This window comes from Hoplias malabaricus, chromosome 10 (assembly GCF_029633855.1).
Source record: "Hoplias malabaricus isolate fHopMal1 chromosome 10, fHopMal1.hap1, whole genome shotgun sequence".
Classification (NCBI taxonomy): Eukaryota; Metazoa; Chordata; class Actinopteri; order Characiformes; family Erythrinidae; genus Hoplias; species Hoplias malabaricus.
Window position 1 is genome coordinate 7777201 of NC_089809.1, and position 21012 is coordinate 7798212.

Below are 21012 nucleotides of genomic sequence, written 5' to 3' on the forward strand. Positions count from 1 at the left end.
CTATAATTACTGATAGATGCCCAATGCAGCGATAAAGCCTTATCCCATAATGTAGGTCCAGCGCTCTGATTGGACAAAATGAGACAAGGAGGTGGGATAATACTAGAGTCATTGCACTCTTCATCAGAAATAGTGGAAAAATCCGAATGGCTCATTATATCCCTTGTTTTTTTTGACTTGGGCAGAAAAAAAATTTATATATAAAATCCTGATGTGGTTGTTTTATTACACTGTGTGTTGGTAGTAGGTCTAGAAAAAAAAAGATTATTTTTATGATAGGTCCCTGGATTTACGCCAAACTTCAAAGTTGACAGCGAAAGATACAGATTGTTTTTATCATATTACTAAAAAATAATTTTATCTCAAAATTTGAGACAGCCTGGAATTTCAAGTGAAAAGTAAAACAAACAAATTACATTTAAAAGTCCCCAAAAAGCAGCCAAACAAAAGCACACCTATGAATTTTAATTGATCACATTTAACAGAAAATAACTGATATCACTTAAAAACTTGGAAATGCCAGATATTCTATACATTGATGTTTACAGAGTTTGAATTTAGGGACCACTTCCTGTAACTTGTTTTTTTTTTTGTCCCAAACTCTGTTGAAAGGGTCACTTCCTTAAGTGCTAACCTTCTGGCTTCCTAATGTGCTAAGGCTGCTTACAACTGACGCATTAAGCCATTAACTTTCCCAACATGTTTTACGAGCTTGTTTGTAATAATTTGGAACGCTTTACATGAAACAGGACTCACTGAAAAAATTCACATATCACACAAAATATAACCGAGCGGTTGGACGTAAGAATGCAAACGTTTTTCCATCTTAAACAATATAGATCTATTAGAAAGACTTAACACATTAATAAATAAACAAAAATCCTCAAAATTAGATCAGTAGTCCACCAGGAACTTAAGGATATTCAGAGGGAGGAGGAAAAAATAATAATAATAAAAAAAAATTAATAACCTTACACTACATTTTTCAAGAAGAAACCTTAGTCATGTCTTGAGCTTACATTTTTTCTGCATTGAAGACTAGTACTCCTAGGATACCTCCAAAAACAGACCATAAAAAACAAAATGAAAGCAGAAAAACAAAGACGAGTTTGTGTTACAATGTGGTTTAAACATTCAGAGTCATGTTAAAGCTACAGTTTTAAATTTAAGTTTCTGCAGCAAGCTTATGATACAGAGAACAGTTGTGTTGTGTTTAGAACGTGAAAATCTATCTCCGAAACTACTTCTCCATTAAATTAAATGAGACACAGTCTCTGTCACTCTGAACATATATATACACACACACACTTGGGATACAAGTGGGGTACACTCGACCACCCAGACTGCAACAGTGTGCTAATCAGTTATGAAATGTAGCCCTAGCCTTAATCTCCCTTTAGAAATGAGTACATTTGTTGTATTTAATTTAGTACCTGGAAGCCTCATCTTGATTTAAGCTCAGAACAGTAAGGGCACCAGCCACCTACTGGACACGCTAACAACCTAAACACCTGGCTATTTATGAATCTTAGCCCTAGCCTCCTGAGCCTACATTGGGGATGTTTTTGGATTTTTTAACAGGTACATTCATTCATCAAGTTCCGGTCATGAATTCTGTTAACAGAGCACTGTTTGAAATGTTTTCCTTATAAACGTTCAGAAAGTGATGAAGGCGATGAAGCTACTCGGTTACGTCTACTGCGAAAGAGCCCCTACTACACAATAATAACCGAACTTCAGTGGTTCACATCTACAGCAGTGAAACGGTTCTTTGACCAAATGCCTATTTTAAAGTTTTGAAGAAAAACATACAAATAAAACTCAAACATGTTGTACCCTCATACACCAGAAAACGCTCCTTATGCTTCCACAGCCATTTCACAAAGCAAGATTACTCAGTTAGTTGGATATTTTAAGCCAAAACCTATGATGGTTTACAGTAAGAGACATGAGACTTGTCTGGAAGCAAAAGCTATAAACAGTGCACATGTATCCACCAACTCAATGTGTAGACCATTAACCAATATATGTTTGTATTGTGCTATTGCTACATGGCTAACGTAATGGAAATGTAGAACTTCTGATTGAAATCGCCTAGTTATCTTAGCTTTTGTTTACTGAGCATTCCAGCTTCATGTAACAGTCCTAGCAATATACACAATAGCATTTAATTCCACAACCTCCAGTACACGCAGTCATATGCAAAAGCTTGTGCAAAGTACTTATACATCCTCTTTTAAGGTACAGTTACTGTTTGGTGATGTTAAACTTCACTAGTTCACTAATTTCTCCCTCCTATTCAGGAGGATGTTGACATATTTCCAACTAAAAAAAATCCTACACCTCATTCACCAGGTGTGCCCAAACTTTTGCAAATGACTATCATTATATTCATCATGGCTTCAGTACCAGCTCCTCCTCCTCCTCTTCTTCACCCAGGACCTCTGTTCCTTCCACTCTCCTTCCTCCTCTCTTTATTCCCCTTGTCTGGAAGCATAAATTTCTCCATGGCCTCTATTGCGAATGCTTCCATCTCGTCCTCCAGTTCCTCGTCCTCCTCCTCTCCTTCTGCCATGTCTTCTAAGATGTCTGCTACGTCCTCAACGAACTCACGGAAAGGGATCTGGTCATGGACAAAGACGCCGTCATGGAAGAACTCGCCGACAAGCTTGTTCAGTTCCTCTGTTTTAGAAGCTCGGTCCTCGGGTGCTAGCACCTTGGTCAAGTAGGTTATGAGTAACGCCTCGAAATCCCGCTGACCCACAGGTGTTAGACCCTCTGCCTGGGCACAAGCGGTGACCCCACTGCATCCCTCTTTTGACCCGTGGAAATGCCATATCCGTTCTCTTTGTTCCGCCCAGTATTCGCTGTGCATTAGGTCTTTGCTTTGCTTTCGGTCACTGTACAAATGGTGGGTCATCTTTTCCGAAGATTTCGGCCTGGATTTGTCCTTTTTGCTCCACTTCTCTCCGGTTTTCTGGTAGTCACCTTTGTCTCTTTTCTCCTCCTTCCATCCTTCATCTCTTTCCTCGTTTTTTGGCCCTCTCCCGTGTTTATCCTCATGCTTCTTCCTCTCATTATTTCCACCTCTCCCTTTGGGATACTCTTCCGCATCCTCCTCCCGGGTTTTTCCCTCACCTCTCGGACTTCGTCTCTCTTTTGCACCGTCCCACTCACCGCTCTCTTTCCAATCTTTCTTCCTTTCGTTTTTCTCTTTCCCCCCTTTCCTGTTGTTTGAACCAACTTGTCCAGCTCTTTTCCATTCGTTCTCATCCGCCTTGTCCTTAAGCTTCCATTCTTTGTCTCCTTTTGCTCCACCTCCTGAACGCTTCTGCTCTTTTGTCTCCCACCTTCCACCTTCCAGCTGCCAGGGCTTTTCCTTTTTCCCCTTATTTTCTTTCCACTCTCTTTTTCCTCTCTGTTCTGTGAACTCGTTGTCTTCTTCATCATTTTTCCATTTTTTATCGTCTTTCCGCTGTCTTTTTCCTCTCTCTTCTTTAAACTCACCCTCTTCTTCACCATTTTTCCATTTTTTATCGTCTTTCCGCTGTCTTTTTCCTCTCTCATCTTTAAACTCAGCCTCTTCTTCACCATTTTTCCATCTTTTCCCACTGTCTTTCCGCTGTCTTTTTCCTCTCTCATCTTTAAACTCACCCTCTTCTCCACCATTTTTCCCACCATCCTTGCGCTCCCCTTTCATACTTTCCTTAAACTTTTTCTCTTCACCATCTTTCCATCTTTTGCCATCATCTTGCTTTTTCCCCCTTTTCCCTTCTTTCTCTTCTTTTCCCCTCCACTCTTTGTCTTCCTCTTTATGGACCTTCTTTTGCTTTTTCGTTTCTTTCTCCTCACTCTCTCTCTCCTTCCTCAGCTTTTCCACCTTCTCACTTTTGTCATTTTTCCGATCCTTCATATCCTTCCATTCTTTCTGATGTTCTTTCTCTCCTTCACTCACTTTCTCCTGTCGTTTCTTACCCTTTCGCTCTTTCTGTACCTCTTTTTCATGCCCAGCAGAGGGCATCTCAGCAGAAGATGGAGGGGACACATCTTGAGCACCGTCTATAGTAGAGAATACATGTCAGTCAGTGAGTGATGGGAAAATATAAATTATATAAATAAATAAAGTATCGGTTCAATATTCATGACTAAATTTAAGGGTATTATAATCAACTTAAGAGTTTTTTGCAGTTTGTGAAACTGGTGTATTTTTTATTTAAAACTGCAAGCTGCCATTTACACTTATTTCATAAAGAATGGAGCAATAACTTCTGAACAGTTGAGAGTTGTGTACCTTTGCTCTGAGACAGTTCTGTAACTTTAGCTCGTAAAAGCTCCAGCTCTTGTTGTATTACAGGGACAGCCTCAAGGTCTTTCTTCACTTTTTCACTCTCCTGCTCAAGCTCCTTCTGAAGAGCCGGCAGTTTATCCAGCTCTCCTTTCATTCTCTGGTTCTCCACCTCCAGCTCTTCTCTCCTCGTTCGCTCTTTGGTGGCTTCCTCCACCTGAAGTTGTGCTGCTTTTAGTTCCCCTTCTTGTTCCTACGTTTAAAACATTAATATAAAAGCAAGGTAAAATACAGGGGAAGCTGGGATAGTTTTGGTAATTAATCTACTGACAACACACATCTACCTGAAGCTGCGCCTGTAAAAGGGAGATCTGCTGGCTCTCCTTGGTCAGTTTCTCTAGTATTTCTGGAGGCTGGACCCCTGCAGGAGTGTCTCTTGAAATGTCAAGGTTCACCCACTCCTGACACATGGATGAAAACATGAACACAAAACGCATAAAAATTAAACAAAAAAAATATATATATAATCTCTCAGTTTTTAAAGATGTAAACACAGACAAATTCTTCAAAATGTATCACATTAAATATGAATGTTCCCCTAGACGTTGAGAAGATTGTGGGCACATTTATTTATTTTTACCTTTTGCAGCTTTGGATCCTTCAGCTCTTTCCCCTCAACATCTCCCTCTAAAAGTTAAAAAAGAAATACATATGACAGGTTACAACACATATGAAACACCACAATGAATCAAATTACATTCCAGCAGGCACATGTGATTATACATTGATCAGCCACAACATTAAAACCACCTGCCTAATATTTACATTTTGCTTGTGCCACCAACACAGGCTTCCACGACCTCTAGAGGTGTCCAGTTGGGTCTGTCATCAATAAATCAGCAGTAGATTTTTATTTTTTTTAATCAAAATGAGAGATGGGGCTTTCATGGACAGCACTTGGTTTTCAAACACATTCCTCAGATGTTTGATGGGATAGATTTGGGGAATATTGTGGCCAAGGTAACAACCCTGAATTCTTTCTGATGTTCCTCAAAATATTCCTAAGTCCTTATGGCAATGTGAAGGTTTCCACTGCCATTCGAGGAACACCACCGCCGTGAAGGGGTTCACTCTTTCTGTAAAAACATTGACGCAAATAGTAACACCTATGTGAATACCAGGAACTGAGGTGTCTTAGCAGAATATGGCCCAGACCATCACATCATGTCATTCTATTGGTTTCCTCTTCATCTGGGGGTGCATTCTGCTGCCATCACTTCCATAGGGAAGCAACACACACACCAATTCTAAGCTCACATGCCCAAAGTGGGCACATTTGGCAGTTGACAGGGTTGAATGCCTGTGCATCCCACTGCACAAGCAGCTGCAAAACACATCATGACTGTCCAGTTGCTCCATTGATGTGTGTCACAGTGTCAAGACGAATCAGCGCTATTCACTTTGCTCTGTAGTTTTAATGTTGTGGCTGTCTATTGTATGTCTTTAACCTGTTCAAATGTTCACACTTGTTAGAGTTCACACACATACAGTAGATAGCAAAATAAATTTGTAGACACCCCTCCTAACAAAGTCTGACATTACATGAAGGGGCATCCACTGTAGACAGTGATATTCCATTGTGAAACACCCAGCTTGTTTAAGGGCCACAGATGTCCTGCAACAGCTGCACTTTTTTTCCCCCTTGACCAATGAGAAGTGTGCGCAAGCAGGGTATAAAGCCCCCCAGCACTGGTCAATGGAGTCATGGAACAAGATCCAATCACTGAGACGAAAAGGAGGGACTTTTGTGCTCCACAATTAATCCGCCAACATCAGTGACTGATCTCACCAACGTTCTAATTGTTAACGCCATTAAACCCTCAGTTATTTCAACACCGAGTGTAAAGCATTCCCAAAAGAGTAGAAGCTCTAATGGCAACAACAAGGAGAAACGATATATTAATACCCTTAATTTCAGAAGAAAATATTTCATGAGCAAGTGTCTACAAATTTCCTGCATACAGTGGATAATGCACATGCGCTTACGCAGAACAAATGTGTGCAGAGATAAGGGGGAAGCACCCATTAGCAGCATCTGTGTCTTGTACTTCCCAGATTAGTTCATATTAACATGCATGATTAGGAACCTCTGTATATCCTCAACAGCCTGGACATGCACCAAATTACTTTACAACATCATCCATGAATGACTGCATTAGGGGCAAGTGTCACAAAGGTTGCCATTTCTGGATAAACAGATCACCCTTTACTCATCTGTTCATCCTCATGTTATGGTGTATATAGCTAACAGGCAGAGACAGCGTGTCCGTGTTGAAATAAAGCTGCACATCTCCATTATTCTCAAAAAGATATTATTAGTCACACAATGTCCGTTAGTAGAACACCACCTCGTGAACCGGACCAACAGGAATGCTCCAAATGGGCTTAATAAATAAACAATCTTTTAAGATCACTTTTGTGCAATGAAGGTTTTGTTTTGACAGAAACAACTGCCCTTGTTCATCTAAGTCGCATAAAAACGAGCGCAGATTTGACTGCATTAACTGCACTGAAGGATGTATTAACGAGTCATCATCTGATTCATGAAGTCTTTGGGCTTGAAATCAAACGCCAGCCCTCCAGGCAACACTTACATACTATTTACATTAATCATGTCTTAAATCATGTAGATATTTGTGTTTAGCCAATGAAATGGAGCCAACGGCTTCACTCATAGATGGAGCCCATGGATTAGCAGTGAGAGCACAGCTCGCTAATTTTTAGGAGCTTTAAAATGACAAAAATGCGGAAAAACCAGACCTCTTAAATTTAATAAAGATTGTGAAAATTGTGCCTCCATTTTCCAAAAATACTATTTAAAATTTTTTAAACAGTGTAATATTGCAGTGTATTGTATGCTTTTAATGCACTAGCTGTGCTTTTTGTTTTATTATTATTATTTTGGGGGCGGGGACTAGGATTATAAAATAAAAGCACGTTGTAAGATCTATAAAAAGGAACAGAGTGGGTGCAGCATTTGTCTGTATTGAATTGTCAGTTTTTTTTGCAGTTATAGATGACATATTTGATGAATTATTTGCAAAGCGAGCATTTTTGTTGCTAATCTGTCACACTCAAGTTTACTTGGTCTTGTATCAGATGGTAAGTGTTAGTACAATCCTGGTCAAACGACATGTGGTTTTCTTCAAGGGGACACACAGCTGCACGTCCTAATTCATGATTACTGTTTATTTTCCGAAACATTTAAGTCGTCTACAAAAATCGGTAGAATTTACACTATAACATTAGCAGAAAATGCTATATTTAAATTTAGAGAAGCATGGACAGAATTTGACCCGGAGTCCCCCAATGTAGCATTACACGGCATACAAAGAACCTCAGATTTAATTTTCTGAAACTTCACCTCCATGCAACATGAAACCCAGTTCTCTGCTATCTTTAACATGAACTACAGCTGAAAACACAGGCATGCAGAGTGCAGCAAGACTTCTTGACATGTGATCAATCCACCATGTAAAACACACACACACACCTACCTTCATCCAGATCCATCAGCACACCTGCAGAATAATATAGCTCCGTCTCAGAAAGCTCTTTAACTCATTCAACAAATACTCATCTAAATTATTGGGGCTGAACAATTCATTGATACTGACATCAAGTGTTAAATCAAGTGCTATTACGGCTCGTCTTACACTGAGCATTAAGTAGCTTTTACTGCCAGAAAGTAACATACTAACTACAAACTGTGATTATTTATTATTTACAACTTTTCTACAGAGTGCTACTCACACAGTAAACAATCAAATAACTTCAGAGCCCATGAAGGAACACGTTTGTGCTCCATACAGACAATACCCACAAGGGCCATGCTTCACACCGGAGTAAAGTGTGTTTGATAAATCCAAACCACCAGGTGTCAGTGTAACAGCTTTCTAACATCACAAAGTTTGTAACAGAAAAATAGAAAAAGCTACAACATTATTTAGAAGATAACTGTAGTTTGAAAAATTTTTCCAGTGATTATTCAGCCCCTAAATCAGACAATGCAGTATTTAAAGAAAGCAGTGTTTAAATTATTTTTAGTATTTTTTTTACCTGAGAAGAAAATGGTGCCCAGACCTAGGAGAATGATGGCTCCAAAAATGCATTTGTTCAGGGAGAACCCAATGTCGTCTTCTCTGTGAGGCGGCCGGAAGGTTTCTTCTTCACCCTCTTCCTCCTCATCATCATCGTCTTGGTGATCCACAGGGGTCGGCTGAGAGACTTTCCTCCTCCTCACTCCATCATACTCACTCCCTTTATCTTCAAGGTCTACTGTAAGGAGAGAAAAACAAACAATAGACAAGATTACAAATTCAAAATATTCAAAATATTACAATACAAAAGTCAGACAAAACAACAGCACTGATACCCCCCCCCCCCCCACGAACCTCACTGTTGGAGTCAAGCATTAAATCATAGCCAATTCAACTGCTATATATATCACACATGCACTCACACACTTAAAATATCACTCCTTCGACCATAACACTGTTCTCCACACCCCTGTAGAACAATGCCCATGTGTTCGCACCACTAAAGTTTCAAACATGCACTTGGCTTAGTAGCGATACATTGCAACCTTACTCTATCCTTCAGGAGCTTTGGACATTCAGCACTGACATACTCAAACATCTGAGGAACAGCTGCTCCTTGGTTTTTCCTTACATACTTCAGTAAGGCACAAGCCACATGCTCATCGGGTGCTTCCTCACAGATAAACCCTGATATTACTGTAGTCCTCACTGTTACTAAGAGACATGTAGTTGAGCTCTTGACATCCACCCTCTTTTTATAGCAAGCGGAACCCATTTCAGTAGGTGCTCGGCGTTTTATATATTAAAAAAACCAAGCACTTAAATTTTGTTTAAATAAAACTAAAATAAAAAGAAATAACACACGTATAGTCACCCGGAGGAAACCCACACAGACACAGGGAAAACACACCACACTCCTCACAGTCACCCAGAGGAAAACCACGCAGACACAGGGAGAACACACCACACTCCTCACCCGGAGGAAACCCACGCAGACATAGGGAGAACACACCGCACTCCTCACAGACAGTCACCCAGAGCGGGAATCGAACCCACAACCTCCAGGCCCCTGGAGCTGTGACTGCGACACCTACCTGCTGCGCCCTCAAACAACCAACCAAATAAATATATAAAAATAATTTTACTTGGTGGGTTTAACCTATTCTAGACCCCCTCTTTTTATAACACAAAGCAAGCACTCGTGAATATTACAGATAAAATATAACGACCTCAAAACGCATGTCAGTTGTATCCTATTTCAGACAAACAATTCATGCTGCTTGTATTTCAGATTAAGCCAGATTTTCAACTGGAGGTACACCAGTAATAACTGGAAAAAAATGGCAATTCTATAGGCATCACTTTTGATTATTATGTTGTAGACTGTTACACAAACTGCATATTTCAGTGTAAAGCTGCTTCTGTGTAAAATATATAGCTTCAAAGCATATAAAAAGGGGCATACATTTATGTGCAGTGTGTGTGTGCGACTAATGAGGCGGTACACACAGGACACTCCCTTTCATATGCACAGATGCACCACATGCTTCATTTATATGAATTGAGGCTAAAGGCTTACACCTGGATTGAGGATTTGCTAGATTTGATTCTATTTCTGGGATTCCCTGAGGTAAATGAATCAGTCGACAGAGCTCGCTCACAGTTGTTCCACATCTATCAGACATCCAGTCTCTTTCCTCTGGTGGCAGAGTCCAGATTACTGAAAGGACAATGAAATCCTTCAACACATAGTTCGAGTGCAAAGTGCTTAAAAACAGCAAAACACACGCTCAGGCATAAAGTTTGCATCTAAGAATGAATATGTACCCACAGCAAACTGTTTAAATGTATGAGAAATACTGTAATATTCATGTATCCCCTCAAATGATTACTTTAAAAATGCAGAAAAATATATAAAATTAAAATCAATAAACAAAGTCTAAGGACGTGGATATTTATAAAAAAAAAATACCTTATCGACTTCATGGCCGTTCCTGATAAACTGAAATGTGGTCCCTGACCTAGTGCTGAAGTTTTGAAAAAAACTTTTTTTTTTTTTTTTTTTTTTTTTTAAACAGAATGGCACTAGAAATGGCTAGTTACACTCATACGCCTTTAACAGACTGAAAATTCTCCACAAGGGGGTGCCATTGACAATCTGCATAAATACAGCACGATGCTTCATAAGCACAAACCTCTCATCACTGACACCGTCATCTTGGAGACTGTATAGGGTTTACTTGAGGCATTAAGAGCTTTACTACTTACATTAAACATCATTTTAAAATTATGTATTTATTTTATGAATTGTCTGACTGAGGAAAAGGCTACATGTTCTCACAGTGTTTATGACCGTGTAAATAATAGTAACATTCAATGCCTTAAGAAGTCAAAAGACAAACAAAGGCAAGAAGAGCCAGAGCAAATATTAAGAAGCTGCTAAAGGCAAGGCAAGTTTAAGAGCTGGACAAATATTTACTTATTCAGATAATAGAAGCATAAAGGCACAATACACTCAGTAAGGCTTGCTGGTCAAACGGCTCATATTTCAGCGATGCACAATGCACAGGAGGTCAAGCTGTCCAGCTGCAGTCTTTCATGCAACTTCTAACCATTAACAGACCTGTCAAGTGCAGTCAGGTTCCATTAGGCACATCCTTCAACCAACCAACAACAAAAATACCCACAACATTAAAACAAAAATAAATCTAAAAACATGGATCATTAAATATCAAAATCACTTCACAAAAGAACTCAATTTTCTACTCACAACTAATCACACAATGTTAATTCTGGCCTAAACTATCTATAAACAACCCCTTAAATTTAATGAAGACATTTAAAGTCAGATATAAAAATGATCATTTACAGAAATATCACACTTGCAAATATCAAAATTCCAAAAATTTGCTATTAGATACAATACATTTGTGCCATTTTCCATTGGTAATCAATATTGGGAACAGTCTTGGAAATTATGAAATCTATAAATATCATAGAATAAAGGTATAAATTACGCTCCCTAGCTAAAGGTACTGAATATGTACCCTTGAGGGTACCACCACAGTGACAGTTTTTCCTGACGGTGTAACTGGAACCCCTACATGCAAAAAGTAGTCCCTATCAATAGCTGCATTAATATTTACCTTCTTTCAGAGTCTTCCTCAGCTCAGACGTCTCCTCTTGTGAAATCCCCTCTGTGTCCTGAGAGGCTGATGAATGTAGGGTTGAATCAGGGGGTGGTCTAATGTGTGTGCAAGAGTCAGAAAATGTATCCGAGTCTGTGTTAAGTAGTGGTTGGCTCTCAGAGTGTCCATCAAACTGACTGCTTGGCTGCTCAGGGTCAGGTGTCAAACAGGTGAGATTCTCCACTGCAGGGTCCTTGAGAGTGGGCTCCTTCAGGACAGCTGCATCCTCAGTGTTCTCTAGAGGAGTTACCTTGTTTAAAGCATTAATTATAATAATTAAACATTGGAAAAAATGTTAGCACTTCATTAGGGACTAAATTTAAAACTGCACGAGCTGATTTTAAAACAATACATAATCATTGATGATTTAAGGCAAAGTTTTATGACTAAAAGTATGTGGGAATCCTTTGTAATTAGGAATGTTACTATTCGAGTGGCGAGACAAGTGTGTATAATCTACACAATCTACTATGACACAAAATCACTGAGTGCACATGCACATTAATGTGTGTATATGGAGCACCTAATGACCCCAAGACAAAAAGCCAATCTGTTTATTTTTTGGGTGGGCTGCCAATGTCAAATCTTGTACTACCCCCTCATTTGGATTTGGAATGGAGCAAAATAAACAACAAATGTAGAGAAATAAGTACAGAGTGAAAACTGCAAAAGCAAGAAAGAGAACCAAGCAAAAATGGCTAAAAGCCAGCTACTGCCCCCAACTGTGGTGTGCTCATGTTGGGATAAAAAGTGGCTCATTTCAAGGAGCAGGCCCTCAAAGCGGTCATTCTGAACAGTGCTGATGTGCTTGTTCCTTGTGGTATTTTGACCAAAGATCTAATTCAGACCCCAGAGCTGTGAACCGGTACAAGGTACACAACATAAGGAAAAGGCATTATATATCCTCTTTAACTCACAGAATAGTACACTCCAGGACAGATGGTTGAGATCAAGGCCAGCATGTCCAATACCAGGTGTGGGCAGGGAGGGGGTATAAATTCAGTCACACTAAAGCTATGTGGAACGCTCTGGGCTGCACTGCTTTGTAAATGTGGCAGAATGTAGGACCGCCCGTTAGAAATGACATACTTTACTCATGTCCATAATTAAATAAATGTACCTTTCACAACATGAGTGCTGTTCCATGTTAATGGCTCTTTAAGCCAAATCTTTCACCAGAAGTGTCAAGAAGAAAAGTATAGCAAACCTGTGGTGCTTCGGGACCGTTGTTATGTTCTGCGAGACTGTCTGTGAACTCTGGCTTTTGCAGTTCTTTTGTCTCCAGCTGCTCTGGTTCTGTGTCACCTGGACCGCCATGACTTTCAGCTACTGGACCCAAACTCTCCACACCAGAACCCTATTTATATAAAAACAAAAAAGACTCAGTCACACTAATGACATCTAAGTAAAAACCAGAAAATGCAACCAACTCCTAAGACTGAACTTTGGAGTCGTGGACATTTCATCCCTGTGGAAGCAAAAATGTAAGATATAATAAAGCCAAATTATAAACAAATTAAATAGCGGAAAAAAAAGCATGGTGGGCTTCTGCAGTTAATAGATTTTCAGCATTTTGCCAAATTAATAACTTATAAGAAGCACTACACTGATTTTTTTTTTCTATTTAAATGAGTTCAAATGAACAGTAAGCATGAACAACATGATTTAGATATAGCCATTTTAGCAATAATATCAGCACATGTCCATGCTGTGCCTGAGAAAACTCAAACATTAAACAGGACGGGTAGCCATCTTTGTTATTGTGGTTCTCCTACTTGGCCACTGGAGGTCGCCTTGAGAAACGCACTAAAGCGTGGGTCAGGACTGGGGATGCGTGATCTATAGCAGCTAACACAAACAACCAACTCTGGTGAGACTGAGCACATCTGAATTATGCCAGTGATTCCTGAAACTACCATTTTAACCCTTTTTGAAAATCAGACAAATGGAAGCATAGCCTCTAATTAGTTATTTAGCTAACAATTTTGCACAAATATTAGTTTAAGGAGTAGTCCTTAAATAAACAAATGAACTAGTCACATGCCCAAATACTGAATATTGTGTTTGTTTTGTATAGAACTCCAAGTGTCAGAAACATCAAACAATCTGTTTAGGATTATTTAATTTACAGTGAATTTACAGCAAGCATAAACGGTTAAATCATTGTTAAATTGCCTAATGCAACATCTCAGACTTTCAAACAGTTTGGGCCTGTTAGCCCGACTTAATGTAATACAAACCTTTACTTCTGACGTGAGAAATGTCCAGCTGTTACCATTGGCACTGTTGCTGTTGTCAGACATCGCCCCCTAATGGCTCTGACCAGCGTCTGCAAAACAAAAATAAAAACTGATGTATTTATAAAACCCACAAAGGGCTCAGGCATCGAGTCACTGAAGCAGGTATCAGCCAGGTTTGGTCACACAGCAGCACGGCTGATTCCTTTCCACGCTCCACCGCTCATCTGAATGCTGTATTATTCATTATGATGATAAATGAGCAAGCGCCAAGACCGAGAGGGAGATAGAGGGACTGTGTCCAGGAAAACTAACCGCTACACCTTTCCTCTGTGTCCTAAGAAGAGCTAGAATGATCTTGTTCACTGTCTGTTTAGTGGAGAAGACAAGATGAACCACTTCAAACAGTTAAACAATTAGCTTTGACACATCAGTGTAAAGCCACGCAGAAATGGGGGTGCGTGTTGCACTTAAGTCACTCAAAAAGTAGCTTCGGACATGACCTCGATTTACCTGAGATTTTTTTTTTTTTTTTTTTTAATAAACAGAATTAAGAGGGACAACGATTGGATTCCTTTTGTTGTCCATCATATTGATATTACAACAGCCTTAGATCTGATAATGCTGGAGTGAATTAGACGTCCTCCTTCGGTTATTGCACATTCCTTCCACAGTCTTCCAGGGCAGAAAAAAGGAGACGAGGGACCGGACTGGATGCAAAAGCTTCTGTACACAACCAGAGGGAAAGTGAGAGGATGACAGAAGGCCCCTATCTGAGAAGGTCGTTGGGAAAGCGATCCCACAGAAGCTGGAGATGCAATGAATGCCTATCCACTTCATTAGTAGTTATCTGGCGCTACACAGTGCTTTTACTCTCTGGCTGGTGAATGTTTTGGCAGAAAGCTGCGTAACTAAGGATGTCACTGACCACATGAAAAGAAAACGTTTCAAAAAGGATGCGGAAGCACAAAGTGCTGGTGGCACTGATGGCAGCGTTGCTACTCTGTATTTGAATACCAGCGGGCTACTTGTCCAACTAGGTCAAAGTCTTAACAGTCATTCTGGTTTACGACATCCAGTATTAAACGACCCTTTCACTGCAGAGCACTGTTCAGATGTTCCACAAAATGGAAAAGGATCCAGCTGGCATTTTATACCCAACAAATCAGAACCTTATGTTATAGATCACTCCTTCCCTGGTGAGTTAATTACAGCCTGACAAGCCAGCACCATTTCTGTCAACCTTTCTTCATTTCAACTGCATTATGTGCCAGACTGAACATGTATGTTACAATGTTACCATGTGATCTTTAAACTATATATTTGGTTTCAGACATAACCTCATTCATGGCTTCCAGTCCATTTATAAACCACATTTACGATTACGCATAAATCACAGTGGGTAGTCTTTTTGGTGGAAGTGGAATATAGTAAAGTACACAAGTGTATTCTTTTAATTTCCAGATAAAAAGCTATTAAAAATAAGTTACAAAACATTTAAACAGGACACAGAAGCAAGTCTCTCCACTCTATCTTTAGTAAATCTGTTCCTTTACAGGTTTCAGTAAAGTTAAGAGTTGGCAGGGATGATTTTCCCCTAGACAAAAAAGTATGAAAATAAATGGCCAAAGTTATTACAATAATGATAAAATGTGCTGAAAAGTTAAAAACATACCGAGACACACATACGTACACCATTTCACCATGTTTTGCACTGAACAATTCCAAACAACATTATGTATACTCAACAATAACTATATAAACCTCCATTTTGTTTTTTGTGGAAATACTTTTGCTACAGGGCCGAAAGTGAGGTCCTGTGGAACTCGAAGTTAACGTCGGTGGCACCATGTTGTCGAGCACTGTTAAAAGGTGGAAAGGGTTGCAAATTTATTCAAAATTTTTTGGAAAGAAAAGACACTAATATAACTATATCGTCATTTAAGGTGGAATGGAGCACTGCACTGCTTTTTTAAGGTGGAATAGGCAGAGAGTTTGTAATTCTGTAATTCTTTTGTCACTAAAAATTAAACGTAATGACTTAACAAGCAAATTTCTACAGGCATACATGTGTTAAAAGAGAATTAGCATGAGACAGCCTATTTGTTTACTTTACAGTCTTCTGGAGCGCTCTCGTTGTGCCCAATCCATCCTCTCAATCCTAATTTTAAAGGGTTCTTGAGTAGTGAAATCAGGATGGTGAGGTGAGATTGGGCACCATGCCGTGGCTCTGTCACTGCACCATGTTTCCTCTGAGACAAAATAGACCCACTTTATGTGCTGGGCTGGCGCAGAGTGGACCTTTATTTTCTTCTGTCCCTCTTCTCAAAGATAAATGTGGTGCGAGCGGTCGTTATGAGTCCTATATTTCCCTGTTGTCCCATTTTGAACAATACTGCCTTTCCACTTTGTATCATAAATTATCTTTTTTCTCACCTCCTATGAAAACACCCCTGAAACATGACTACATTATACAGCATTTTTTGACTGTAAATGAAATAAAGTGAGGATGTATTTGACAATAGACGCCTGATAGAATTCACTCATGAAGCCATGTAAATGCAGGATGTAACAAGTATTCAATAACGGGTTCACAAAATAATGTTTTGTTGTGCGAACCCTGACAGTACTCGAAAAGAGATGTGTGATACTTTGTGACACACATCACCCTACATTAAGGACCTTTTTATTCTTCCCCTCACCACAGTAATTTGGGTCTGCTAATGGAGCATCTCCCACGAGAGGCTGGGGAATGTAGCCTTGGGCCATGAGAATTGCTCAGGATATAGTTGAAAGACTTAAATAGATATCAGCTAAAAATAGAGTTGAATGGGGGCAGGGTGCCCATTGAACTGAATGCAAGAGATTTAAAACAGAAATCTTGCTTTAACAAACCGTTCTTTTTGCAACAAACCCGCAGCTGACTGAATGGCACCGATTTCATGATTCAGTGCAAATGATGCAACACCCACCTCGCTTTCTAGAGGAGCAGTAGCTGTATCTGAAAAATGTCCAGGCAAATTTGAAAAGACATTTTAATACTAGATCATGAATGGTTGTACACTGTGTTGGCTGGACAAAGCTAGCTTCGAGGGTTTAATTAATACCCAAATGCTAATTTTAGTCTTAGAAAATGCAGTGACAGCACAGCTCAAGTAAGTCCCAAGTAGTGCTAGGGCGTTGATTGAGGGTTAGGTTTCCAAGAAACTGCTGGAGGTTTAGTGTGTTTCTCTGGGAGTTTGCAAGGTTGCTAGTCTGTATATATAGTATTCTGAACGATTGCTTAGTAGCAGCCGAGAGCTTCTTGTATTCCAGGTAGTTGCTAGGGTAGTCCATGAGTTTGCATGATCTTTGATTAAAATTTGCCATGGTATTTCGGCTGGTTGCAAGGGCACAGTATCGGTAGTTGTTTTCTGTGATATTAGTACTATTATTATAACAAATAAATATTTTAATATTTATATATATATAAATAATTTTTTGGGCTCAATAGCTATATTAATATCCACCTCTGGTCATAGGTCGCTGCCTCCCTGCACTTACCCCTCCAATACTTGCCTGAAGCTCAAAAGCCCTGCCCACAAGTTGACAGGTTTGGTTCCCTAGGTTTATGACGTAGGAAAACTTGGCTGTCTGACATAACACAAATTGCGACTGTGTTTCTAACGCTGCAGCTTCAAAGTAAACATGCTCAGCCACGGTTGACTGTTTATTTTTCCCTGAATTCTAGCATTAATAGTCACCACATAAGGTTTAAAAGCTGTATTTTTTTATTATTTTAATGGATGGTTTTAAAATAAGAATTTATAAATTCTTATATATTTCTCCATGTACCAGAAACGAGCTTTCTTAAGTTCTAGAAAAAAAGTCGTGGTCTTTTTGTGTAGAAAACGTAAAACGGTCGGTTAAACCAACGTCTTAAAAACATCTGCGCACGGAAATAAACATCTGACAGATTAGAGCTCCTCAGAAAAGTATCCCTCGATTTGTTTAAACATCTCCAGTAGACCGTGAACAAGTGTAAAATGCTTAAAATGTTCCTCCCTTCATGGTTTCATTCTATCGCCTCGTCTGTGCCCAAAAAAGGGAAAAGTTTATCAAACATCAATCCTCTAGGAAATACTTATTCGAATTTTTCCACTCCACCTTAAATGGTACTGCAGTTACACACTGGTCCTCGTGCAGCAGAGCCCTCCGTCAGAACGTAACGGCTGCATCATTTAAGGTGGAGCGGAGAGTTGAGTGAAAACCAGGAAAACTTGCGTTCCGTCGCAATAACGTGCTTATATTCATGAACTGGGACAAATATAAATGCTACATATTTCATATTTATTTCTCAGTTTGTAACTTATATAACGTTACGTGCGCCAAACCACAACGGAAGTTTTGTGGCTCTTAAAGCGTATCATCAAGCTCTTAACACTTTTTCGAGTTTGAAAGAAAAAACTACAACGATATAATAAAAGTAGCTTACCTCACGACTCTTTAAACTCCTTGTCGAACCCAAAATCACTTCTTCGCCTAAGTCTACAAGTCTAAACCGCGTTGAAGTCTGAAGTCTCTTTTCACCGTCTTTTTCAGTCTTAATTTATCTTCGCCAATCACGAACTAGACCTTCGCACATGCCCGCCTCCGCTCACTGAGCTCCACCAATCGGAGGGCAGCAAGCACATGTGATTGACAAGACACAGGTGACAAGCAGAAGGCAAATGACCTCTTTAGAGATGTTCAACTCTGAATAATTCTTCATAATTACTCATGATCTTATATTAACAGATGCTATTATTATGAGACGCTAAGCTATATTTATGAAATGCAGTTATAACCATGACGTAGAATCTCATTCTGAGATACGATTTTATTGTTATAGGATCTTATTATTTTTAAACCAATACCAAATAATACTTATGAAAAAGGAAAGTCATTACTTTGACTTACTAAACAACAACCTGTTTTCCACATAGTCAGTTCTGACCAGAGGGCAAGAGAAGAGAATGGATATGATGAGAAAGACTTGCCTAGAGTCTATGCAAATATCAGCCTAAGCCTCTGGCTATTTGTGTTGAACATGTTGGCAGATGGGTTCAGAGACAGGTTCATTTACATATGATCTATTGTACTGATCTCTATGTAATACTATATTTGTTGCTCATTTTTCATTAGGTTAAAACATTTTTAGATGCAGTGATGTTGAGACCAGAATAATAGAGCAAACTAAGACAGTTATATTTGGGAGGTAAGTAAAAAAAAAATTGCTGACTACATTTTTATTCAAAGGAAATATGTGAACAATCCTTGTCCCCAGTGATTCTGGGAAGCTCCAGACCCACCGTGACCCTGAACTGAATAAGCAGTTACAGACAATGAATGAATGGATGTGTGTACAACAGGTTTTTATTTTGTGTGTCCAAAGGCTGTGAACACGAACTCAACCTGTGTTTTTTTCTGAAATCAAGGGTATTCATAATTTGATGGGAAGACATGTTGGAACAAACCATGATAAAAGTAATTTCACTAATTATTAGGAGGGGTGTGTGTCAACAAACATTCAGAGCCATAAAGCTTGTTTATATAAAAGATGCAAATATGAAGCCATGTCTGTTTTATAGTGCTGTCTTTATTAGAAACCGACTACCACAGTGAGGAAAACACCAGAAGCCATCTCAGGGTCACAGCTTTGGTCAGGGTCGTTTTCAGGGACTTGGAACTTTCTCCCAGGGTCCTGCATCCTGCTTCAGAACCCTCTGGAATCAGGGACATCAGAAGGCCATTATCCTTATTGCTTCATTTGTCCAGCTTTTCTACAACTTCAAAACATCATGGACACTGAAAATAAAGCAGAGGTTACTTTTCTACAAATCAAAACGTACAATGTTCCACATTACACAGCATTATGAGTCAAAAGTGTAATCCCTTACCAAAAAATAAAAAATAAAATAAAAATAAATAAATAATAAAAATGGTATGATATCTCAGTTGAGTGACATTCAAAAGTTTACCCACTCCTGACCACTTTGATTTGGTTAAAAACCTAACAAACAGGACAAAAAGATCTTATTAAATCAGTTGTACACACTGTCCAGCTTTTGTATGTGTTTCCATGTGTAAAATATTGCATAATGAGTCATTTTCAACTTTTAACACTAACAATGCTAACCGCTAACAAGCTAACAATAGAAACCTAGGGCATAGGGATTTCTGAACATTTAACTGGAATATTGTCTGCTTGAGTGTGAGACCATTCCCAGTTTCGATATCTGAGCTACGAGGGAAATGGAACACAACATCAACATCAAAAGTCTGGTTTTTATCACTACTGCTGTGAGTTCTGTACTGTACTTAATAAATGGAGCTGTCCTTCAGATTAGATATTAAACCCAGGTCCTGATTCTCTGAGGTTACTAAATGATCCTAGGTTGATGATCATTTCATGATGTCCTGCTAAATCTGCCTGTGGTCACTTCTGGCCTCCGAATCATTCCTGACTTCAGATAAACTAGTTTAATCATGCTCTCTCCTCTTCTCTCTACCTAATACCTGAAGTGTGGTGAGTGTTCTGGCTTGGAATGACTTCCCTCAGATCCTCCAGGTGGTGGTTAAGGAGGCTTCTTAATGCCACCCCCACCAAAAAAAAGTGAGTGTCTAGAAAAACACTATGTACGTAACTATAACTCGTTTATGAGTTGTCTTTACTAGTGTGCCATCTAGTGGTACAGTCAATAACAGTTGTATTTTAAGGGGAATTCCACTCTCAGTCACTCACAGCAGAGTAAGCATTTTTGGATCTGATTTGGAAGGTACTCTCAGTTGCTTTGGGTCCGAATGTAAAAATTCTCACACAGGAGCAAGAGGGCTATCTTGAATGTAAACACAAACACTACAAAAATGTTATCTATTGTTCATGAAGAGAAATTCCTGTGCTGAAATCGAGGAGTGGGGAGGGAGGCTTCCTAGCCTCATCCAGAAGTTACAAAATGTAGTTTCTGCAGTGCTGAGCCCAGACTGGCAGTGAGGGAGGCTCTATTCTCCCTATCACAGGTCAGCGAAGAATCACAATGATTTCAAAGCTGTAATTTTAAGGTAAAAGTACAACCTAGTTTATTATTATTATATTTAAGCCATATTCATTTGTGGACAGAGATATTCAGTTCTGCTGGAGTAACTGTACATGGACTTCAGGTCCCCCAACCCAATACCAAGAG

The 21012-nt window shown here is 39.3% G+C and overlaps 1 protein-coding gene across 3 annotated transcripts; it reads right to left on the reverse strand.

Moving 5' to 3' along the window:
• Nucleotides 1-578: 578 nt before the first annotated feature.
• On the reverse strand, nt 579-18412 carry pbxip1b (pre-B-cell leukemia homeobox interacting protein 1b). Of its 3 annotated transcripts, none has more exons than XM_066682856.1 (10): nt 18285-18412; nt 13814-13902; nt 12781-12930; nt 11532-11823; nt 8405-8620; nt 7843-7866; nt 4926-4972; nt 4630-4746; nt 4292-4538; nt 579-4059 (listed from the first exon to the last, which is right to left on the reverse strand). In XM_066682856.1, exons 2-10 carry the CDS (start codon nt 13874-13876, stop codon nt 2432-2434), a joined length of 2784 nt encoding a protein of 927 aa, XP_066538953.1. In that variant the 5' UTR covers nt 13877-13902; nt 18285-18412; the 3' UTR covers nt 579-2431. The 3 variants fall into 3 exon arrangements, with proteins under 3 accessions (XP_066538953.1, XP_066538952.1, XP_066538954.1); XM_066682855.1 differs by having other exon boundaries at nt 8405-8623; XM_066682857.1 differs by lacking the exon at nt 7843-7866 and having other exon boundaries at nt 8405-8623.
• Nucleotides 18413-21012: the final 2600 nt, after the last annotated feature.